The sequence below is a fragment of the Bombina bombina genome, chromosome 4, assembly GCF_027579735.1.
Source record: "Bombina bombina isolate aBomBom1 chromosome 4, aBomBom1.pri, whole genome shotgun sequence".
Classification (NCBI taxonomy): Eukaryota; Metazoa; Chordata; class Amphibia; order Anura; family Bombinatoridae; genus Bombina; species Bombina bombina.
In genome coordinates this window covers 830,649,308-830,669,499 of record NC_069502.1, presented here as the reverse complement: position 1 = coordinate 830,669,499, position 20,192 = coordinate 830,649,308, and the positions used below count along the sequence as shown (strand labels likewise).

At 38.8% G+C, this 20,192-nt stretch overlaps 2 protein-coding genes across 2 annotated transcripts in view; one reads left to right on the top strand and one right to left on the bottom strand.

Annotated features, from left to right (window-relative positions):
- The window catches only part of LOC128655632 (gastrula zinc finger protein XlCGF26.1-like), a 44,161-nt gene extending 30,722 nt beyond the window's left edge, over positions 1-13,439 (bottom strand). Inside the window, exons 1-2 of the mRNA XM_053709218.1 lie at positions 13,306-13,439; positions 11,855-11,977 (exon numbers count right to left, since the gene is read on the bottom strand). The gene's annotated coding sequence lies outside the window, so the exon portion shown is untranslated. The remainder of the gene's footprint in view (positions 1-11,854; positions 11,978-13,305) is intronic.
- Positions 13,440-13,522: 83 nt separating this feature from the next.
- Positions 13,523-20,192, top strand: part of LOC128657169 (gastrula zinc finger protein XlCGF26.1-like) — a 31,991-nt gene continuing 25,321 nt past the window's right edge. Inside the window, exons 1-3 of the mRNA XM_053711410.1 lie at positions 13,523-13,593; positions 14,841-14,998; positions 17,869-17,982. Of these exons, the coding sequence (XP_053567385.1) occupies positions 14,947-14,998; positions 17,869-17,982 (166 nt within the window). The 5' untranslated portion in view covers positions 13,523-13,593; positions 14,841-14,946. The remainder of the gene's footprint in view (positions 13,594-14,840; positions 14,999-17,868; positions 17,983-20,192) is intronic.

Below are 20,192 nucleotides of genomic sequence, written 5' to 3'. Positions count from 1 at the left end.
ATGAAAACTTCTACCCGGATGGAGGACCTCTTCTGCCCGGATTCGATGAAGACTTCTGCCCGGATCAGATGAAGACTTCTGCCCGGCTGGGTGAAGACGGCTCAAGGTAGGGTGATCTTCAAGGGGTAAGTGTTAGGTTTTATTAAGGGGGGATTGGGTGGGTTTTAGAGTAGGGTTAAATTTATATGCAACCCTTAACATGCACTCCTTACAATAACCACTGCACTGTTAAAGGTAATGTACTGTAACTTCAGAAAGCTCCAGTTCCACTTCACAGTACAGTACTCATAACTAGGTAACTGCGTTACTGCATTCACGCAGGCAGCTCCTTCTTCCTGTTTCAGAGCGTTGCCATGGTAACTCATGTGCAACTCTGATTTAAAACTGTAAGTGCTAGGAGTAGGATGAAGGAGGGGTGGGCCGTGGGTTAGTTGGCTGCAACTAACGATTATTTTCATAATCGATTAATCGGCCGATTATTTTTTCGATTAATCGACTAATCTGATAAAAAACAAATAAATTAATTTTTTCCTATATTTAAAATAAAATCCACACAGTGAGTGTTGTAAATATAAACTTCCAACTAAAACTTTACATTAAAACAACGGTTGATCCTATTTTTTAAGCAGCAGAACATATTTTTATAATTAAACAAAACCACAAACTGTTTGAAAAGAGGTAGAACTAGTAATAGGTAGACTACCTCTGTTTATAACATTCTGTTATTCACACTTTCAGAAACTTTGCATTGAAATGCTATAATGTTAACATTACCACATGCTCCTGGCTGAGGCTGGCTCTCTTTTTTGCAGCTATTTTGCCTGCAACAGAGAAGAGGCACTCAGATGATGTTGTGGTGCCTGAGATGCATATATAGGGTTTTGCCAATTTCACCAAGGTGAGCTATTTTTTTTGTTAGTTATCCACCAATGCAAGGGGCCTCTTAACAAACTAAGCCTGGACTTCATTCTAACATGAGAATATCTTAAATATCTATATGCAGTGGTAAATAACCATTTATATGGTTAGGGGGGGAAATATCTAGTCCCCTCTTAAAAACAGAATTTATGCTTACCTGATAAATTACTTTCTCCAACGGTGTGTCCGGTCCACGGCGTCATCCATTACTTGTGGGATATTCTCCTCCCCTACAGGGAAAGGCAAGGAGAGCGCACAGCAGAGCTGTCCATATAGCTCCCCCTCTAGCTCCGCCCCCCAGTCATTCGACCGACGGTTAGGAGAAAAAGGAGAAACTATAGGGTGCCGTGGTGACTGTAGTGTATAAAGACAAAAAAAAATTTCAATCTGATTAGGAAAACCAGGGCGGGCCGTGGACCGGACACACCGTTGGAGAAAGTAATTTATCAGGTAAGCATAAATTCTGTTTTCTCCAACATTGGTGTGTCCGGTCCACGGCGTCATCCATTACTTGTGGGAACCAATACCAAAGCTTTAGGACACGGATGAAGGGAGGGAGCAAATCAGGTTACCTAAATGGAAGGCACCACGGCTTGCAAAACCTTTCTCCCAAAAATAGCCTCCGAAGAAGCATAAGTATCAAATTTGTAGAATTTGGCAAAAGTGTGCAGAGAATACCAAGTCGCTGCCTTACATATCTGATCAACAGAAGCCTCGTTCTTGTAGGCCCATGTGGAAGCCACAGCCCTAGTAGAGTGAGCTGTGATTCGGTCAGGAGGCTGTCGTCCGGCAGTCTCATAGGCCAATCGGATAATGCTTTTTAGCCAGAAAGAGAGAGAGGTAGCAGAAGCTTTTTGATCTCTCCTCTTACCAGAGTAAACGACAAACAAGGATGAGGTTTGTCTAAAACCTTTTGTTGCTTCTAAATAGAACTTTAAAGCACGAACAACATCTAAATTGTGTAATAAACGTTCCTTCTTTGAAACTGGTTTCGGACACAGAGAAGGAACAACTATTTCCTGGTTAATATTCTTGTTGGAAACAACTTTTGGAAGAAAACCAGGCTTAGTACGCAAAACAACCTTATCTGAATGGAAAACCAGATAGGGTGGATTACACTGCAAAGCAGATAATTCAGAAACTCTTCTAGCAGAAGAAATAGCACCCAAAAACAGTACTTTCCAAGATAATAACTTAATATTTATGGAATGTAAAGGTTCAAACGGAACCCCTCGAAGAACTGAAAGAACTAAATTTAGACTCCAAGGAGGAGTCATGGTTCTGTAAACAGGCTTGATTCTAACCAAAGCCTGAACAAAAGCTTGTACATCTGGCACAGCTGCCAACAACTAACACCACAAACTCCTCACCATCCCCGAGGAGATGCTACTTGTTCAGAGCGGCAAGGAGAATGACTGGGGGGCGGAGCTAGAGGGGGAGCTATATGGACAGCTCTGCTGTGCGCTCTCCTTGCCTTTCCCTGTAGGGGAGGAGAATATCCCACAAGTAATGGATGACGCCGTGGACCGGACACACCAATGTTGGAGAAATAACAGATATATACTTACAGAGGTTGAATGTGGTACATATTCCAATTAATTAAAAATAGAAGAAAAAAAGGCAAAAGGGCTAAAGACTATACAGGTATACCCCGCTCATACAGCGGGTTAGGGACCAGAGCCCCGCTGTAAAGTGAAAACCGCCTTAAAGTGAAACAAGGCAGTTTTAGCTATCTTTTCACTTGCCAGTGTGTTTAAAAACATGTTTAAACTAACATATATTAGAGGTGCAATATTGCTATGTTTAGTTTAACACTAGCTCAGCACAGTATTCAATAAATACTGTACCTGTAAAATAGTAACAATTACTGTAGTAAAATTTGCCAGACTATAATACTGAGACACGGATTGCACTGCAATGCTGTAAACAAAGTGAACTGCGCTTAACAAAATGGTGACAGTCACTTTTCTCGCAATCTCACGAAGATTACAGCACTGTTTCAAATTTTTGGAGGTTGAACTTCAGCGCCACAAAGCGCTGTATTAGCGAAAAGCTGTAAAGTGAAGCGCTGTAAAGTGAGGTATACCTGTATATCAGTAACAGGACACAGCCTTACACATGTATCTATAGAGTACATATACCAACAATAGCAAGTGATCCGCTAAAAATTGTGCACAGATAATAGTGCACATCAATTCAAATAACTCCCATCAATCTAGGACTAGGTGTAAATAACAAGCTCAGCACTATATCATGCAAAGCATAGTCCCAAATCACCTGATTTTATATAAACAATCCAAATTATGCCTCCTGTTTTATTTCTGGGTTGCACATAAGACAGGAGTAGTTGTAAACTTAAAAAGAAACTTATAGTGTCCTAAAAAAGTGAAAAGTAAATGTCTGTAAACGTCCTTTAGGCTTTGGGCATAACCATAAAACACAATACCCTGTGCAGGAGCTCATTGGGGTGAAGCAGCTGTTGCTGTGCACAGACCAACTAATCGATTATGAGATTCGTTGACAACTATTTTCATAATCGATTATGCCGATTAGTTGTTGCAGCTTATATATATATATATATATATATATTCTGCAAGAAGTTAACATACAATCAAGTTATCACTAAAATACAAACAAAGGTATTGGCACACATACCTTATGTACAGGTATATAATATCATGTTTAACCCTTTCATGACCAGGTTCCTTTGTCTACATCAGAGCAACGTTTTTTTAAATTATGGGATTGGGTCGTGGGGGGGGGGGCGTCTTTATAACGCTAAGCATGCCTTTCCGACCGCGATCCAATTCTAGAAGAGCCGTTGGCTTCAGAACAGCCAAACAGCTAGGATGTTCCATGCCGTCCTAGCGGCGCTAAAGGCCAGCGCAGTTAGGACGGCATGGAACGTCGGGAAAAGGTAAAAGTAATTTTTTTGCATATGTAGATTTACTACTGTTCACATAGTATATGTGTATAGCTTTTGAACAGCAATTAAGCAAGTATAATTATAATAAAAATCTACCTTTGTATGGAGAAAATAGTCAATATCATCATAGCTCCAAACGCCCCCAATATCTAAAAATGTTTTCCTTCACACAAGATCTGAGGTCCAATCAGCATTTACTTCCTACTGAGCCGTGTGAGTGCAGGCAACATAAATAACTGTCATACTGCTCTGTAAAGCCCTATAGTAGGAGCTGCAAACAAGCACATTGTAGCCCCAGAGGCAGAACTGTTTTTTTAGATTTTTTTAGTGAAAAGTTTTCTGCAGTGTCCGAGGAGCCAGTGTTGCATTATTTGCCCTTACTTGGTGTGCACGAGGACAGGTTCATGTACAGCCTCGCTGATGTCTGCTGTACATTCCCACAGTGTCAGTCTGCCCGGGAACCTGCAAAAGAAACAAGTAGAGGCACCGGATAATTTTCCAAAAGCAAAGCGTCCTTTATTCAAAGTATTTAAAAGACAGCAGGAGACACACAGGAAAAAGCTGTAAACCTCTAGGGCAAAGGTGGAGTAGTGGTTCCCCACGTACCCTGATGCTGACGCGTTTCAGCTGGTGCCGTAATCGTAGCTGAAGGGTTTAAGCTTTATCTCTGATTTAAAGAAACAGATCACCTGTGATAGGTTAAAATCTTGTGCTACGTGGGTAACACACACCACCACCTGTGAATTTAGTAACTGCCAAATTTTGGATGTTAACATCTTAATGTCCACTTTATAATGAGTTATAAACCTTTATATTTATATATATATATATATATATATATATATATATAAGCAACAGGATTATAAAAACTTATAGAATATACTAAACATTTCCTGTTATATATTTTTATACAAAAGAAAAGAAAACACACGCCTACACAACTTGAACGGCATTTAACACAAATACAATTCTATATAGACAGCCTTATTCGGCTGCTTGAAAACAGTTTCATACTTTTGATGCAACCCTATGTGTACCGTGTGTTTTCATTGGGGCAAATAGAGAGGTTAAATTGTATAATAAGTATTGAATTTCTGATAATGTTATAAAACAGATGAACACCAGAGGGGACTAGAAAAGGCGGATAATACCATATCACATATAGAAAGCTACAAAAGGAAGGGAAAGCATACTCTATCCATACATGTACCATGGTATAGTGTAATGTCTTTTTGAAAGATACACAGGCTAACACCAGAAATTGATCAAATCATATTCAGAGTTAAGCCAGTTGGGCATCCTGGTGTATAGCCTGTGTATCCAGAACACCTCCCTCTTGAGAAGCAAGTTATCCCTATCACCCCCCCTATTATTTGTATTCACAACTTCAATGATTGTCCAAGACAGCGTCCCGGGATCCTTGTTGTGTTTAACCTTAAAATGATTCACCAAGGGGGTGGTTAGTTTGCCCGTCTTAACGTCATTTATGTGTTCCCTTATCCTAGTCCTGACCTGTCGAGATGTTTGACCTGTATATTGGATGTCACATGAATCACAATTGAGAAGATAGACTGCATATGTGGATCTGCAATTAAAAAGCGCTCTATGTGCAAACGTTTCACCAGAGTATGCGCTTCTGAACATATTGCCCAATTTTGCATGTCCACATGCTATGCAGTTGGTATAACTACATTTGTAAACTCCTTTGTATCTTAACCAGGAGGATACACTAGTTTCATCCTGTTTCAATTGTGTAGGGGCTACATAATTACCTATAGTTTTACCCCTTTTAAAAGCAAACCTCACCTTTTGTGTGGCAATCTGCGCAGGATTATCATCTGCCCTCAGCAGTGTCATGTGTCTGCGTATAATATTACATATCTGATAATATTGCCTACTGAACTGAGTCACAAAAGTTAACTGTTCAGACTTTTCATCACATTCTATGGGTTTGTCTCTAAGAAGATTAGTTCTCTCAATAGCCCTTATTTCCTCCCGGGCCCTATCAATATCCTGTTTGGGGTAACCCCTCTCAAGGAATTTCTTAGATAATTCTGTTTCATGCTTAACCCCTCTATTTGCCCCAATGAAAACACACGGTACACATAGGGTTGCATCAAATGTATGAAACTGTTTTCAAGCAGCCGAATAAGGCTGTCTATATAGAATTGTATTTGTGTGAAATGCCGTTCAAGTTGTTTAGGCGTGTGTTTTCTTTTCTTTTGTATAAAAATATATAACAGGAAATGTTTAGTATATTCTGTAAGTATTTATAATCCTGTTGCTTATATATATATATATATATATACATATAAAGGTTTATAACTCATTATGAAGTGGACATTAAGATGTTAACATCCAAAATTTGTGCAGTTACTAAATTCACAGGTGGAGGTGTGTGTTACCCACGTAGCACAAGATTTTAACCTATCACAGGTGATCTGTTTCTTTAAATCAGAGATCAAGCTTAAACCCTTCAGCTACGATTACGGCACCAGCCGAAACGCGTCAGCATCAGGGTACGTGGGGAACCACTACTCCACCTTTGCCCTAGAGGTTTACAGCTTTTTCCTGTGTGTCTCCTGCTGTCTTTTAAATACTTTGAATAAAGGACGCTTTGCTTTTGGAAAATTATCCGGTGCCTCTACTTGTTTCTTTTGCTGATTTTCCTGGATATGATTAAGGCACGGACATCTACTGAGCAGCGATAACCTCCCCTGTATTACATTGAATTATATTGGACTACCGGTTCTTCAAGGTCGTGGACTCTCCTCACCTCTTGGGTTCACCCGCCCCTCACCGTGACGTCACGCACTTCCGGACCGGCTGTGTACACGCTGACGCGCTGTAGGGATCCACCCTGCCGCTCGACCTCCATGCTGTTGTGGATACACAGATTTCTTCGAGAGAGGATCTAGAGCATTGAACATTAGAAGGTGGGTCCCCAGGATCAGCGTTTTCTTATCAGCGTATGTACTGCTATGCATATATGTGTTTGGAACTTTCATAGGGGTTGGAGTGACGGGAGAAAGTGCTGAATACAGGTGTTAATTTGTGAATGTATATCTTAAAACCACAGTGTCTTGCTAACAGGTGCTGCAATACTTTTGTGGTGATATGCCCGGGAACCTGCTCTACTGTACTGCTGGGGTCTATATGCTTATTTTGGAGGGGCTGCTGCTCCATGCTTATACTGCTGATGTATATGATATATATATACTGTATATATATATATATATATATATATATATACATATATATATATACATATATATATATATATATACAGGGAGTGCAGAATTATTAGGCAAATGAGTATTTTGACCACATCATCCTCTTTTTGCATGTTGTCTTACTCCAAGCTGTATAGGCTCGAAAGCCTACTACCAATTAAGCATATTAGGTGATGTGCATCTCTGTAATGAGAAGGGGTGTGGTCTAATGACATCAACACCCTATATCAGGTGTGCATAATTATTAGGCAACTTCCTTTCCTTTGGCAAAATGGGTCAAAAGAAGGACTTGATAGGCTCAGAAAAGTCAAAAATAGTGACATATCTTGCAGAGGGATGCAGCACTCTTAAAATTGCAAAGCTTCTGAAGCGTGATCATCGAACAATCAAGTGTTTTATTCAAAATAGTCAACAGGGTCGCAAGAAGCGTGTGGAAAAACCAAGGCGCAAAATAACTGCCCATGAACTGTGAAAAGTCAAGCGTGCAGCTGCCAAGATGCCACTTGCCACCAGTTTGGCCATATTTCAGAGCTGCAACATCACTGGAGTGCCCAAAAGCACAAGGTGTGCAATACTCAGAGACATGGCCAAGGTAAGAAAGGCTGAAAGACGACCACCACTGAACAAGACACACAAGCTGAAACGTCAAGACTGGGCCAAGAAATATCTCAAGACTGATTTTTCTAAGGTTTTATGGACTGATGAAATGAGAGTGAGTCTTGATGGGCCAGATGGATGGGCCCGTGGCTGGATTGGTAAAGGGCAGAGAGCTCCAGTCCGACTCAGACGCCAGCAAGGTGGAGGTGGAGTACTGGTTTGGGCTGGTATCATCAAAGATGAGCTTGTGGGGCCTTTTCGGGTTGAGGATGGAGTCAAGCTCAACTCCCAGTCCTACTGCCAGTTTCTGGAAGACACCTTCTTCAAGCAGTGGTATAGGAAGAAGTCTGCATCCTTCAAGAAAAACATGATTTTCATGCAGGACAATGCTCCATCACACGCGTCCAAGTACTCCACAGCGTGGCTGGCAAGAAAGGGTATAAAAGAAGAAAATCTAATGACATGGCCTCCTTGTTCACCTGATCTGAACCCCATTGAGAACCTGTGGTCCATCATCAAATGTGAGAATTACAAGGAGGGAAAACAGTACACCTCTCTGAACAGTGTCTGGGAGGCTGTGGTTGCTGCTGCACGCAATGTTGATGGTAAACAGATCAAAACACTGACAGAATCCATGGATGGCAGGCTTTTGAGTGTCCTTGCAAAGAAAGGTGGCTATATTGGTCACTGATTTGTTTTTGTTTTGTTTTTGAATGTCAGAAATGTATATTTGTGAATTTTGAGATGTTATATTGGTTTCACTGGTAAAAATAAATAATTGAAATGGGTATATATTTGTTTTTTGTTAAGTTGCCTAATAATTATGCACAGTAATAGTCACCTGCACACACAGATATCCCCCTAAAATAGCTATAACTAAAAACAAACTAAAAACTACTTCCAAAACTATTCAGCTTTGATATTAATGAGTTTTTTGGGTTCATTGAGAACATGGTTGTTGTTCAATAATAAAATGAATCCTCAAAAATACAACTTGCCTAATAATTCTGCACTCCCTGTATGTATGTATGTATGTATGTATGTATGTATGTATGTATGTATATATATATATATATATATATATATATATATATATATATATATACATATACATACATACACACATTTATTTAAAAAAACTAAATCTGTCTGCTAAGTATTTTGGTTGGCTCCTTTACTGCTAGAATAAATTTGTTAAGCCCTGACTTCCCTTTTCTGCAATGTGCTGTTTCCTGTACCGCACTGGAGTTCAGAAAATGGTAGGAACGTAGTAATTATTTACACTGTGATAGAACGGAACAGTGACACCTGCAGGTAGAAATTTAAAGTGCAGGCATTTTTTTTTTTTACTGTCACGGCCGGTCTTTCTGCAGACACACTACAATTTCTGCGATGAGATCGCACATTGCACACTGTTCTGCCTTGGATATTGTAGCTAATAAAATAATTATTTTGCACTCACTGTGAAACTGCATGCAGGTCCATAATATTATGAGAGCGAGAGACAAGGGGAGGAGGACAGCTGGTTGCCTAAGCAACTAAGAAAATGTATTTCCCAAAGAAACAAAAAGTAATCCTGTTTGCAGTGTAGAGTTGCATGAAGTTTGCTTTTTCTATTAAAGCAAATCTTATCAAATGCTGCTATTGTCACAAATAAAAAGTAAAGCTCTGTGCATGATTCTCACTGCTACATAGATATGTTTTACAACTGCATAAACATCCAACAACACAACAATGAGTACATTTTACTTATATAAAGAAAGAGTCTGGAATCCAATCCAAAAGTAGGATAAAACAAACTTTTATTCTTCCATGGGATTAAAAACAGAAAGAGTAAGGCATGAGGACTAGTTTTACGCGTTTCACTAAAGAGCAGCTTCAGTGTGAACACACAGGGGGAGAGAGGGGAGGGGACTGTAGTGGCTGACAGAGCATACCAGTCTGCCACATATTATTTGACACCAGTTGCTAGGAACCTGAGATATGAGTTGATTAAACAGCAAACAGATTTAACCCCTTTTTTTTTTACTCAGAATTAACCCATCCTGTCAGTCCCCCTTGTCACATAACATGAAGCAGAGAAGGCGAGGGCGGGGATAGCTTATAAGTCAGTGGAGCTCTGTCAAAGCCAGAGTTACGTGCACTGCACATTAAAAAGCAGAATGAACTGAGACAAGTGAATTTGCAGTATGCACCTAAATAGCTTGTTTAGACAGTGTACATCAATTTTAGTTGTATTTACTTTACATAAGAACTGCAGCATAAGCACCATCATTGTTTAGAGAGAAAAAAAAAGAACCTAATACACTGCTGCTGCTCCCACAGCAGACAAACTAAATTGATGGCACTCAGTCAGATCTGCTCAGATTATGTGCTGTAGGAAGGAAGCTTTCTCATTGTCTAGGACAGGGGTTTCCAAACTTTGCTCTCCAGAGGTTTTGGAACTACATTTCCCATGATGCTCAGCTAGATAAAATGCTGGCTGAGCATCATGGGAAATGTAGTTCCAAAACCTCTGGAGGGCCAAGTTTGGAAACCCCTGGTCTAGGAGACAGCTGAGCCGCGCACTTGATTCAGAGAGAGGCTCAGCTGCTGATTGGTGCATTCTCCTAAACTCAATGAGCGCGTGAGCAGTGGCACATAGCGGTCGTATGACTGTCACTGATATTGGGCATTTAAAGTTGAATTTATGAGGGCACTGGAAGGGTTCAGAATTTGAATAACTTCAAAGCATCAAAAAATAAGTAATAGATGCCTATTGTGAAAATATCCATGACAGTGTTAAGTTTTACACAGTTTATTATTCCAAAAGGACTATAATGTCCAATTAAGTATTGGCTATATTAAAGACATGTAAACAAGAAGGTGCAGCAGAATGTATACTTCCATTGGGAGGTGGGACAATTTGTACTAAAATGTTTATTTTTACCATTGCACTTGCTTATGTATAATCAGACAGGGATAATATAATAATGCCAGAGTGTATAGAGAGAAAAAGAGAAAGTGTAAGCTCAGCCCATTCACATGGTTGGTGGCTTCAACTAGCAAAAACAGCTACTTCATACAAAAAATAAACCTAAAGGATCATTTCCCTATACATTTTATACCTTGCAGTTGGTATAACAAGTCATCAGAAACAAATTACAGGTGAACCAATTTTATAGCACACTTTACCTTTAAAAGCTTCATTTCAAAAGTTCTGTGAACAAATACATTTTTATAAGCATTTAGACGGTCATTATGTCAGAAACAATCACAATTTTTTGCAGACCCTTAAGAAGCTTCTTAAACACCTCCTTTGCTGTGTCGAGATAGGGAAAAATATAACTAAGCTCCTTCACTGATCAAGCAAATATGGTGTAGGATGTTGCAGGGTCATTATCTAGATCTGGATACACTGCATTCTCTTTGGGGGCAATGACAATACAATAAACAGAGATAAATTACAGGAAAACCAGGCATATTAAGCTATGAATGTACTTTTTGTTAACTATACATAATAAAATACCTTTTCAAGGCATTTAGTTTTGAGTTAATGTCCTTTTGATTGTTGATAACATCAACTTGTTAAACTTATTGACAGAAAATTAAAATAAAAGTAACTTAGTAACTAAGTAATAATAATACAAAATGCTGGAGGAAGATCTGAGGTTTATAATGAGTCGCTCTGTATTACTGGGCGGGGGGGGGGGTGTATTGTCATGTGAGAAATGCACCAAGTGATACAGAAATAAAAAAATATATAAAATGTCATCTATACATGCACCAGAACATATTTCAGGCACAGGATGTAAGCAGACTAACCAGCTAGCTAGTGTACGTGCAATTATTATCTATATATGACATATGTACACTTGCTTATAGCCATTCTATACAATAACACTTCCTCTTCTGCACAAATTACTACTTGTTTATACCATATAAATATCAGTTTATTCTTTATTAGCCTAAGCCTGACATCACTCCATAAGCCGCCTATTGCTGCCCTATGTATGGGGATGATGGAACAAATAATAAAAGGCTGCTGGAAAATAACTGTCTCCTTTGGTGAATTTCCCAAAACAACTCTACACTTTTTATTTGCACAAACACCTTAAACACCCGCTCTTTCTTTTCCTCTGAGCATCTGTCACCTCTTGTTGCTAAGCAACTAATACACATATTTACTGCAGGAGGTTACCGTGGTGTCGTTATGATGTTTTCTTTCCTCTCCTGTCAGCAGGTAGAGAATCTCCAGGATGTGATTCAGGATCCGCTCAGGCAGCTTCTTCTTCATCTTGTTCATGGTCAGTAACACTAAGACCTGCAACAGTGGGATATAAATGACAGAAATTACACATATGGGAATAATGGCCATACAAACACTTATATACACACCGACCTATGTATACCCCATATATATGTACACTTCACATACTACATGTATACAATAATACACACACACCTGATAATAAAGCCTGCTCCCTCTGCCACACACACACATCCCCATCCCAAGTACATTATATACAGATATATAATATTATAGAAAGGTTCTGTCTACCTCACACACAAGCCGTCCCCTTTACCGTACATTGTATACAGCTATATAATATTAAAAAGAGGCTCACCAAGTTGTCTGTCTTTCTCACACACACACACACACACAAACATTTCCAGTACCTTATATACAAATATATACTATTATAAAGATGTTCTCTCTGCCTCACACACACAGCCCCCTCCCCAGTACATTTTATACAGACATATAATATTATAGAGAGGTTCCCTCTGCTCACACACAGCCCCCTCTTACATTATATAATACAGGTGTATAACATTATAGAGGTTTCCTCTGCTCAAACACACACACAGACCCTCCCCAGTACCTTATATACAGATATATAATACTGTAGAGAGGATACATCTGCCTCTTACACACAACCCCTCCCCAGTACCTTATATCAGTGATTTGCAACCTTTTTTTTTGTCGTGGCACACTTTTTTACATTAAAAAATCCTGTGGCACACCACCATCCCAAAATTTTACGAAATCACACATTGTAGCCTAATACAGGATATATAAATATATATATATATATATATATATATATATATATATATATTTACACACACTGTACTGTGCTGTCATGTCATGCCTCCTACAAACTATACATGACATATTGACATTCATTCACAAACACACCCGCACTGTTGTCAGTCTGCCGCGGCACACCTGAGGATCTCTCACGGCACACTAGTGTGCCACGGCACACTGGTTCAAAAACACTGCCTTATATACAGATATATAATACTGTAGAGAGGATCCATCTACCTCTTACACACAACCCCTCCCCAGTATCTTATATACAGATATATAATGCTATAGAGAGGATCCCTCTGCCTCTCACACAACACCCCCATCCCCAGTACCTTATATACAGATATATATGAGGTTATATCTGACTCTTACACACAAACCCATTCCCTGTACCTTATATACAGATATATACTGTTATGGTTTCCTCGGCCTCTCACACACACAATCCTCTGCAGTAGCTTATACAGAGGTATTTACAATTTATAGACGTTCGCTCTGACACACACATCTCCCCAGTGCTTTATACACAGACACATCACCAGTTAGAAAGTTACCTGCATGAAACCAATGTATTGAGATCTGAGACGGCAGCAGTTTGTTCCGCATTACAGTAGCTACTGACTGCACTGCAGCGATCAAATGGCAAAAAAGCTACAGGTCAGGAAGCTGCATTATAGATGCTGCACAGATACTCTCTTCCTTGTGGTCACATCAGTCATGTGACTTGTGACATCACCGGTCCTTCTGCTAAAAAGGAACTAGCTGCTATACTACAAACATAAGGGGCTGCAGTTATCGACTGAGCTGCTACTTGCTTGGTATACTTGCGTATGTACAGTGCGGTAAGTACACGATGCACAGACTTTGTGTAATTGTGTCATGTGTGTAACTCACTGTTTGACATGATTGTGTAGCTTTGTAGTGTTATGTGCCTGTGTATAAGGTGCTGGGGAGAGGTAGTGTGAGTGTGAGACAGATCAGTAGTGTTATATACCTGTGTATAAGGTGCTGGGGAGAGACAGTGCGAGGCAGATGGTACCTCTATATAGTGTTTTATGTTATGTAATGTGCTAGAGAGGGGGCTATGTGTGTGTATAATTCGGAATCCTCTTTAATATTAAATATCTCAATATAATACAATATATATATATATATATATATATATATATATATATTGTAAAGGGGGCTGTGTGTATGAGACAGGGAACCTCTACAATTTCATAAATCTGTATATAAGGTACTAAGGGGGGCTGTGTGAGTGAGACAAAGGGAACCTTTCTATAATATTATATATCTGCGTATAAGGTACTGGGGAGACTGTGTGTGACAGAGTGGATATCTGTATAATGGGTACTAGGGAGGGGGCTGTCCGCGTAAGGCAGAAGAAATCTCTCTGCAATTGCAATACAATATATATGTTATAGAAAATGATACAGCATTCTAGTTTCTTTGCATTTGGTATTATATTTATGTAAACTAAAGTTAGATGGCACTTCATATGTCAATGTATCAAAGGCTGTATGTGTAACAGATGGTACCTTTCTATAGTTATATTGCTGTGTTTAAGATGCTGTGTGTGATAGATGGTACCTCTCTATTGTGTTATGTGTCTATGTATACAGTGCTGGGGGTGCTGTATGTGTGCATGTAACTGATTGTAACTCTCTATAGTGTTATATGTCTGAGTATAAGGTTCTAGGTAAGGGCTGTGTGTGTGTGAGCAGAGAGAACATTTCTATAATATATATTTTATGCAAAGTACTGGAGAGAAGGCTGTGTGTGTGTGTAAGATGTACAGGGAACCTCTATAAAATAAATATCTCTATATAAGGTACTGGGAACCGAGCTGTGTGTGTGAGACAAATGGAACATCTCTATAATATAATATATATGTTATGGAAAATATATTTATGTGATGACTTTTGATAATATTTGGGTATTTCTGTAAAAAATATTTTTAAAAGTGTTTGGTTTGCTGTAAACAAAAACAAAAAACAGTATAACTTGTGTGAGTAACTCACAGAAAAATCTCAGATTTCCCCTATGACAATGAACTGTACAAGACACTTCTCTCCCTCTCTGTGTTTAGGCTCCTGTTACTGTGAAGATCACGTACAATACAGATCACTGCATTTGCCAGTAAAGAAGAAACATTATAAGAATATCTGACAAATTCAGTTCTGCTGAACAAGACAATGTCTGACAAGACCGAAAGCCAAACCTCAGACCTTCCTATTGCACACGGTGGTAAGCAGGACGTCACGTGCATGTCACCTGGTTTTGTCATCAGAATGAGATATTATTTACATTAACGAACCAGAAACCTCAGTGATCTGATTGTCTTAAAGGGACATAACGGTCAGTAGTATGCTGTCACTTTATAGACTCTACTACTGAGCAGCATCTTATACTAATCTGCTTCTTTAGCCTTGTTAATAATGAACTCAGCACCACGTGCACATGCTCAGCAACACGTGCACACTCAATATCAGTCTCTGTACTTAGATGTACAAACACATGACATCTAGCCTGAAAATGCTTATAAAGTATTTGATCATGATAAAAAGTCAAATCACAGTAAATAATGTCTTATATACAGGAAACAAAAGCAATAGGTGTTTAGGGTCCTTTTTAAAGGGACATTAAACACATTGAGGAGATTGTAACATAAAATTATATAGATGTGCATGCTAGCTAATGCATGGCTCAATTAACCCAGGTGTCACGGTGCTAGATGTGCATTACAAAATGTGCCCTGGATAATGCCCTGCTCTGTTATCGTACAGAGATTTGCAAAGCTCAGAACCATACATCTCAAATTTTTGTTTATATTCTCATCCCTAAAATATATATCACACAGGTGTCGGGCAGGATGCTCCAGTCAGGTTCTCACCACGGCGTTCTTCTGCGCTGCCACATGTCCAGCTTGATAGCCAATACGGGTGCACGTAGAGAATACGTCCCTGTCCAGACGTTCACATAGAGAGAGAGAACGAACACGTTTCGGTTCTCTTTAGAGCCTTCTTCAAGACAAATTAAATCTGTAGAAAAAAAGAAAACATGTATAGATACACAAACAAAATTTACATACAGCAGTGAAAAATAACACACTCATCACCAATGTTACATTAAACTAAGATAAAATCATACAAGAATAAAGTGAAACTCTAGACCAGAAAAAGAGGCTTGTGTAATCACATAGAAACAATGCAAACAATTTTATAAGAAAACAGGGGGTTCAATAAGTCAAATCCCCCAGGGGTGAACCAAATGCCAAAAACATATAACGGAATATATACGGTGGAATACAAATACAAATGTTAAGTATTATTATGCAGTTGGGCTTGAGTATACTCACGAATCATAAACCTTGTAAATAGCATAGCAGCAAAAAGGAAAATAAAATAAGCACAAACATATAAATAAACATCTGATGGTGATCCAATCAATATATCAACATCGATTTTGGTGCTGTTCAGTGATAACGTGACACAATTATTATTTGCTATCCCTATATAAATATTGGTGGGGGCTGTTAAAATTTTGAATAGTCACTATTGTTTTGTTTTTTGAGCGCATCTTTGGATATCTATTTGGTATTAATGCCAGGTTATAATTAGTGTAAGTGTTGGACTTTTCCTATTGCTTCATAATATATATATATATATATATTTATTTATAATTGATGTTTTACTTTTGCTTAATAGTGTGTTTATGCTTTGGGCTAGCAGTGCCTGTTCATATCTAATATGTATAAGTATTAGTGTGGCCAACATGGAAATAATACAATTTAATTTAGTTGGTATATACATATTGTCTTTATCTATGTGCTTATACAAGGGTCCACAACTCTGGTTTTGCTACCATCACGATGTAGGATTATGTATGCTAGTTTCGGATACACACAGACTAAGTTTAGTCTGGTGTTTACACTTATGCAGGTGGATGGTTACTATATTGCATTCTCATTTATACTTTTAAGTCTGTGGTAATTGGCTCCTTATTGTAACTTTATTCACATGGTTTGGGTTTGTGAATAAGCCCCAATCTGTTTGCACTATGATACATTACAAATGAGTACATTTTTTATTAGATGGTGTCAGGTTATTTAGACATTGGTTCCATCATTGGTATGTTTTCATTTCCTTTTTTTCTGTTGATATATTGATTGGATCACTATCAGATGTTTATTTATATGTTTGTGCTTATTTTTTTTTATTTTTATTTTTGCTGCTATGCTATTTACAAGGTTTATGATTCGTGAGTATACTCAAGCCCAACTGCATAATAATACTTAACATTTGTATTTTTATTCCACCGTATATATTCCGTTATATGTTTTTGGCATTTGGTTCACCCCTGGGGGATTTGACTTATTGAACCCCCTGTTTTCTTATAAAATTGTTTGCATTGTTTCTATGTGATTACACAAGCCTCTTTTTCTGGTCTAGAGTTTCACTTTATTCTTGTATGATTTTTTTTTTTCACTGCTGTATGTAAATTTTGTTTGTGTATCTATACATGTTTTCTTTTTTTCTACAGATTTAATTTGTCTTGAAGGCTCTAAAGAGAACCGAAACGTTGACTATGTCTTTGATGACCTGCTGAGATTTTGATTAAAAGATTATTGTGGTTCTCTAAAATGTCCTGAGAGTGCCCTTCATTTCCAAGTTTTATTCTATATGAACTTTGAGGATTGCACCCAGGTGGCTGATTGGCTGATACAGTGCCAAGGTTGGAGTGCTGGGACATCTGATATATATATTTATTTTATATTATTAATGCTGAAGCTACTAAATAATATTTTTTATATTTCTTTTTATCTTATACACACAATAACAAATTTAAACATTTCTGGCTACTATCTATATATTTGGCTGCTATAATTTAAACTTGTGAGGCCCTGTTATATGAAGGTAAAATTGAAAATGACAGACTATCAGAAGCTAACACAGCTGTGCATAATGGGATGCTGACTACAAGCAGTGACATACAACCGATATCAGCTGAGATTGTTGTGTTTATATAAATGTGCAGTAAGTTGTTGCTAATTTTGTAAATAGTACTTTGATGTGTTTCTTGTTTTTTTTTTTTTAACAAATATTCTCACTTTGTAGACTGTACTGACGTGACACCTTCAGATAGCTCAGCAGTTGTACATGGAGAAGAACCGTATGTGTGTGATAAGGTGAAGACTGAGCAGGATGAAGTTCCTATAAATACGGCTACAGGTAATTAGTGCATATTAAGTAACGGCAAAATTCTAGGAAAGCTTAATTTTGTCTCTTACATGTTGTGTCTATGATACTTGGGTTACAGGTGAGTGTGCGTATGTGTTGTGTCTGATTTACACCTGTTGCATATGAGTGTGTACATATGTTGCATGTGTGTTGTTTCTGATGCATGGGAGTTACAGGTAAGTGCACATGTATATTGTTTGTGTGAAGTACACAGGTTACAGGCAAGTGAGTTTGTGTAAGGTGCATGTGGGTTACAGGTTAGTGTGTACATATGTTGTGTCTGAGGGATGTAGGGTACAAACTACTTACACACACACATGTATATTCTTACTGTAAAGCCCATATGTATATGACGTCTACAGATGGCTCAGCGGTTGAGCACAGAGGAGAATCGTATGTGTGTGATCACAAGACTGAGGAGGATGAAATTGCTATAAATACCGCTACAGGTGATTAGCGCATATTAAGTAAAGGGAAGTTGATATGAAATTTTGTCTCGTGTAAATGGCAGTTATGGTTTTTCAGAAGGTTACACAGCAGGTATAATTATAGCACTACAGCTATAGTAGTACTGGGTCTGTTTCACATAAACAAGCTGTGTGTGCTGATACACAGTATAATTATAGCACTACAGCTGCAGTAGTACTGGGTGTGAGTCACATAGACAAGCTGTGTGTGCTGATACACAGTATAATTATAGCACTACAGCTGCAGTAGTACTGGGTGTGAGTCACATAGACAAGCTGTGTGTGCTGATACACAGTATAATTATAGCACTACAGCTGCAGTAGTACTGGGTCTGAGCTCACATATACAAGCTGTGGGTGCTGATACACAGGTATAATTATATCACTACAGCTGCAGTAGTACTGGGTGTGAGTCACATAGACAAGCTGTGTGTGCTGATACACAGGTATAATTATTGCACTACAGCTGCAGTAGTACTGGGTGTGTGTCATATAGACAAGCTGTGTGTGCTGATACACGGTATAATTGTAGCACTACAGCTGCAGTAGTACTGGGTCTGAGTCACATAGACGAGCTATGTGTGCTGATGCACAGTATAATTATAGCACTACAGCTGCAGTAGTACTGGGTCTGTGTCACATAGACAAGCTGTGTGTGCTAATACACAGGTATAATTGTAGCACTACAGCTGCAGTAGTACTGGGTCTGTGTCACATAGACAAGCTGTGTGTGCTGATACGCAGGTATAATTATAGCACTACAGCTGCAGTAGTACTGGGTCTGATCTCACATAGACCAGCTGTGTGTGCTGATACACAAGTATAATTATAGCACTACAGCTGCAGTAGTACTGGGTCTGATCTCACATAGACAAGCTGTGTGTGCTGATACACAGTATAATTATAGCAATACAGCTGCAGTAGTACTGGGTCTGAGCTCACATATACAAGCTGTGGGTGCTGATACACAGGTATAATTATATCACTACAGCTGCAGTAGTACTGGGTGTGAGTCATATAGACAAGCTGTGTGTGCTGATGCACAGGTATAATTATAGCGCTACAGCTGTAGTAGTACTGGGTCTGAGTCACATAGACAAGCTGTGTGTGCTGATACACAGGTATAATTATTGCACTACAGCTGCAGTAGTACTGGGTGTGTGTCATATAGACAAGCTGTGTGTGCTGATACACGGTATAATTGTAGCACTACAGCTGCAGTAGTACTGGGTCTGAGTCACATAGACGAGCTATGTGTGCTGATACACAGTATAATTATAGCACTACAGCTGCAGTAGTACTGGGTCTGTGTCACATAGACAAGCTGTGTGTGCTAATACACAGGTATAATTGTAGCACTACAGCTGCAGTAGTACTGGGTCTGTGTCACATAGACAAGCTGTGTGTGCTGATACGCAGGTATAATTATAGCACTACAGCTGCAGTAGTACTGGGTCTGATCTCACATAGACCAGCTGTGTGTGCTGATACACAAGTATAATTATAGCACCACAGCTGCAGTATTACTGGGTGTGAGTCACATAGACAAACTGTGTGTGCTAATACACAGGTATAATTGTAGCACTACAGCTGCAGTAGTACTGGGTGTGAGTCACATAGACAAGCTGTGTGTGCTGATACACAGGTATAATTATAGCACTACAGCTGCAATAGTACTGGGTCTGTGTCACATAGACAAGCTGTATGTGCTGATACACAGGTATAATTATAGCA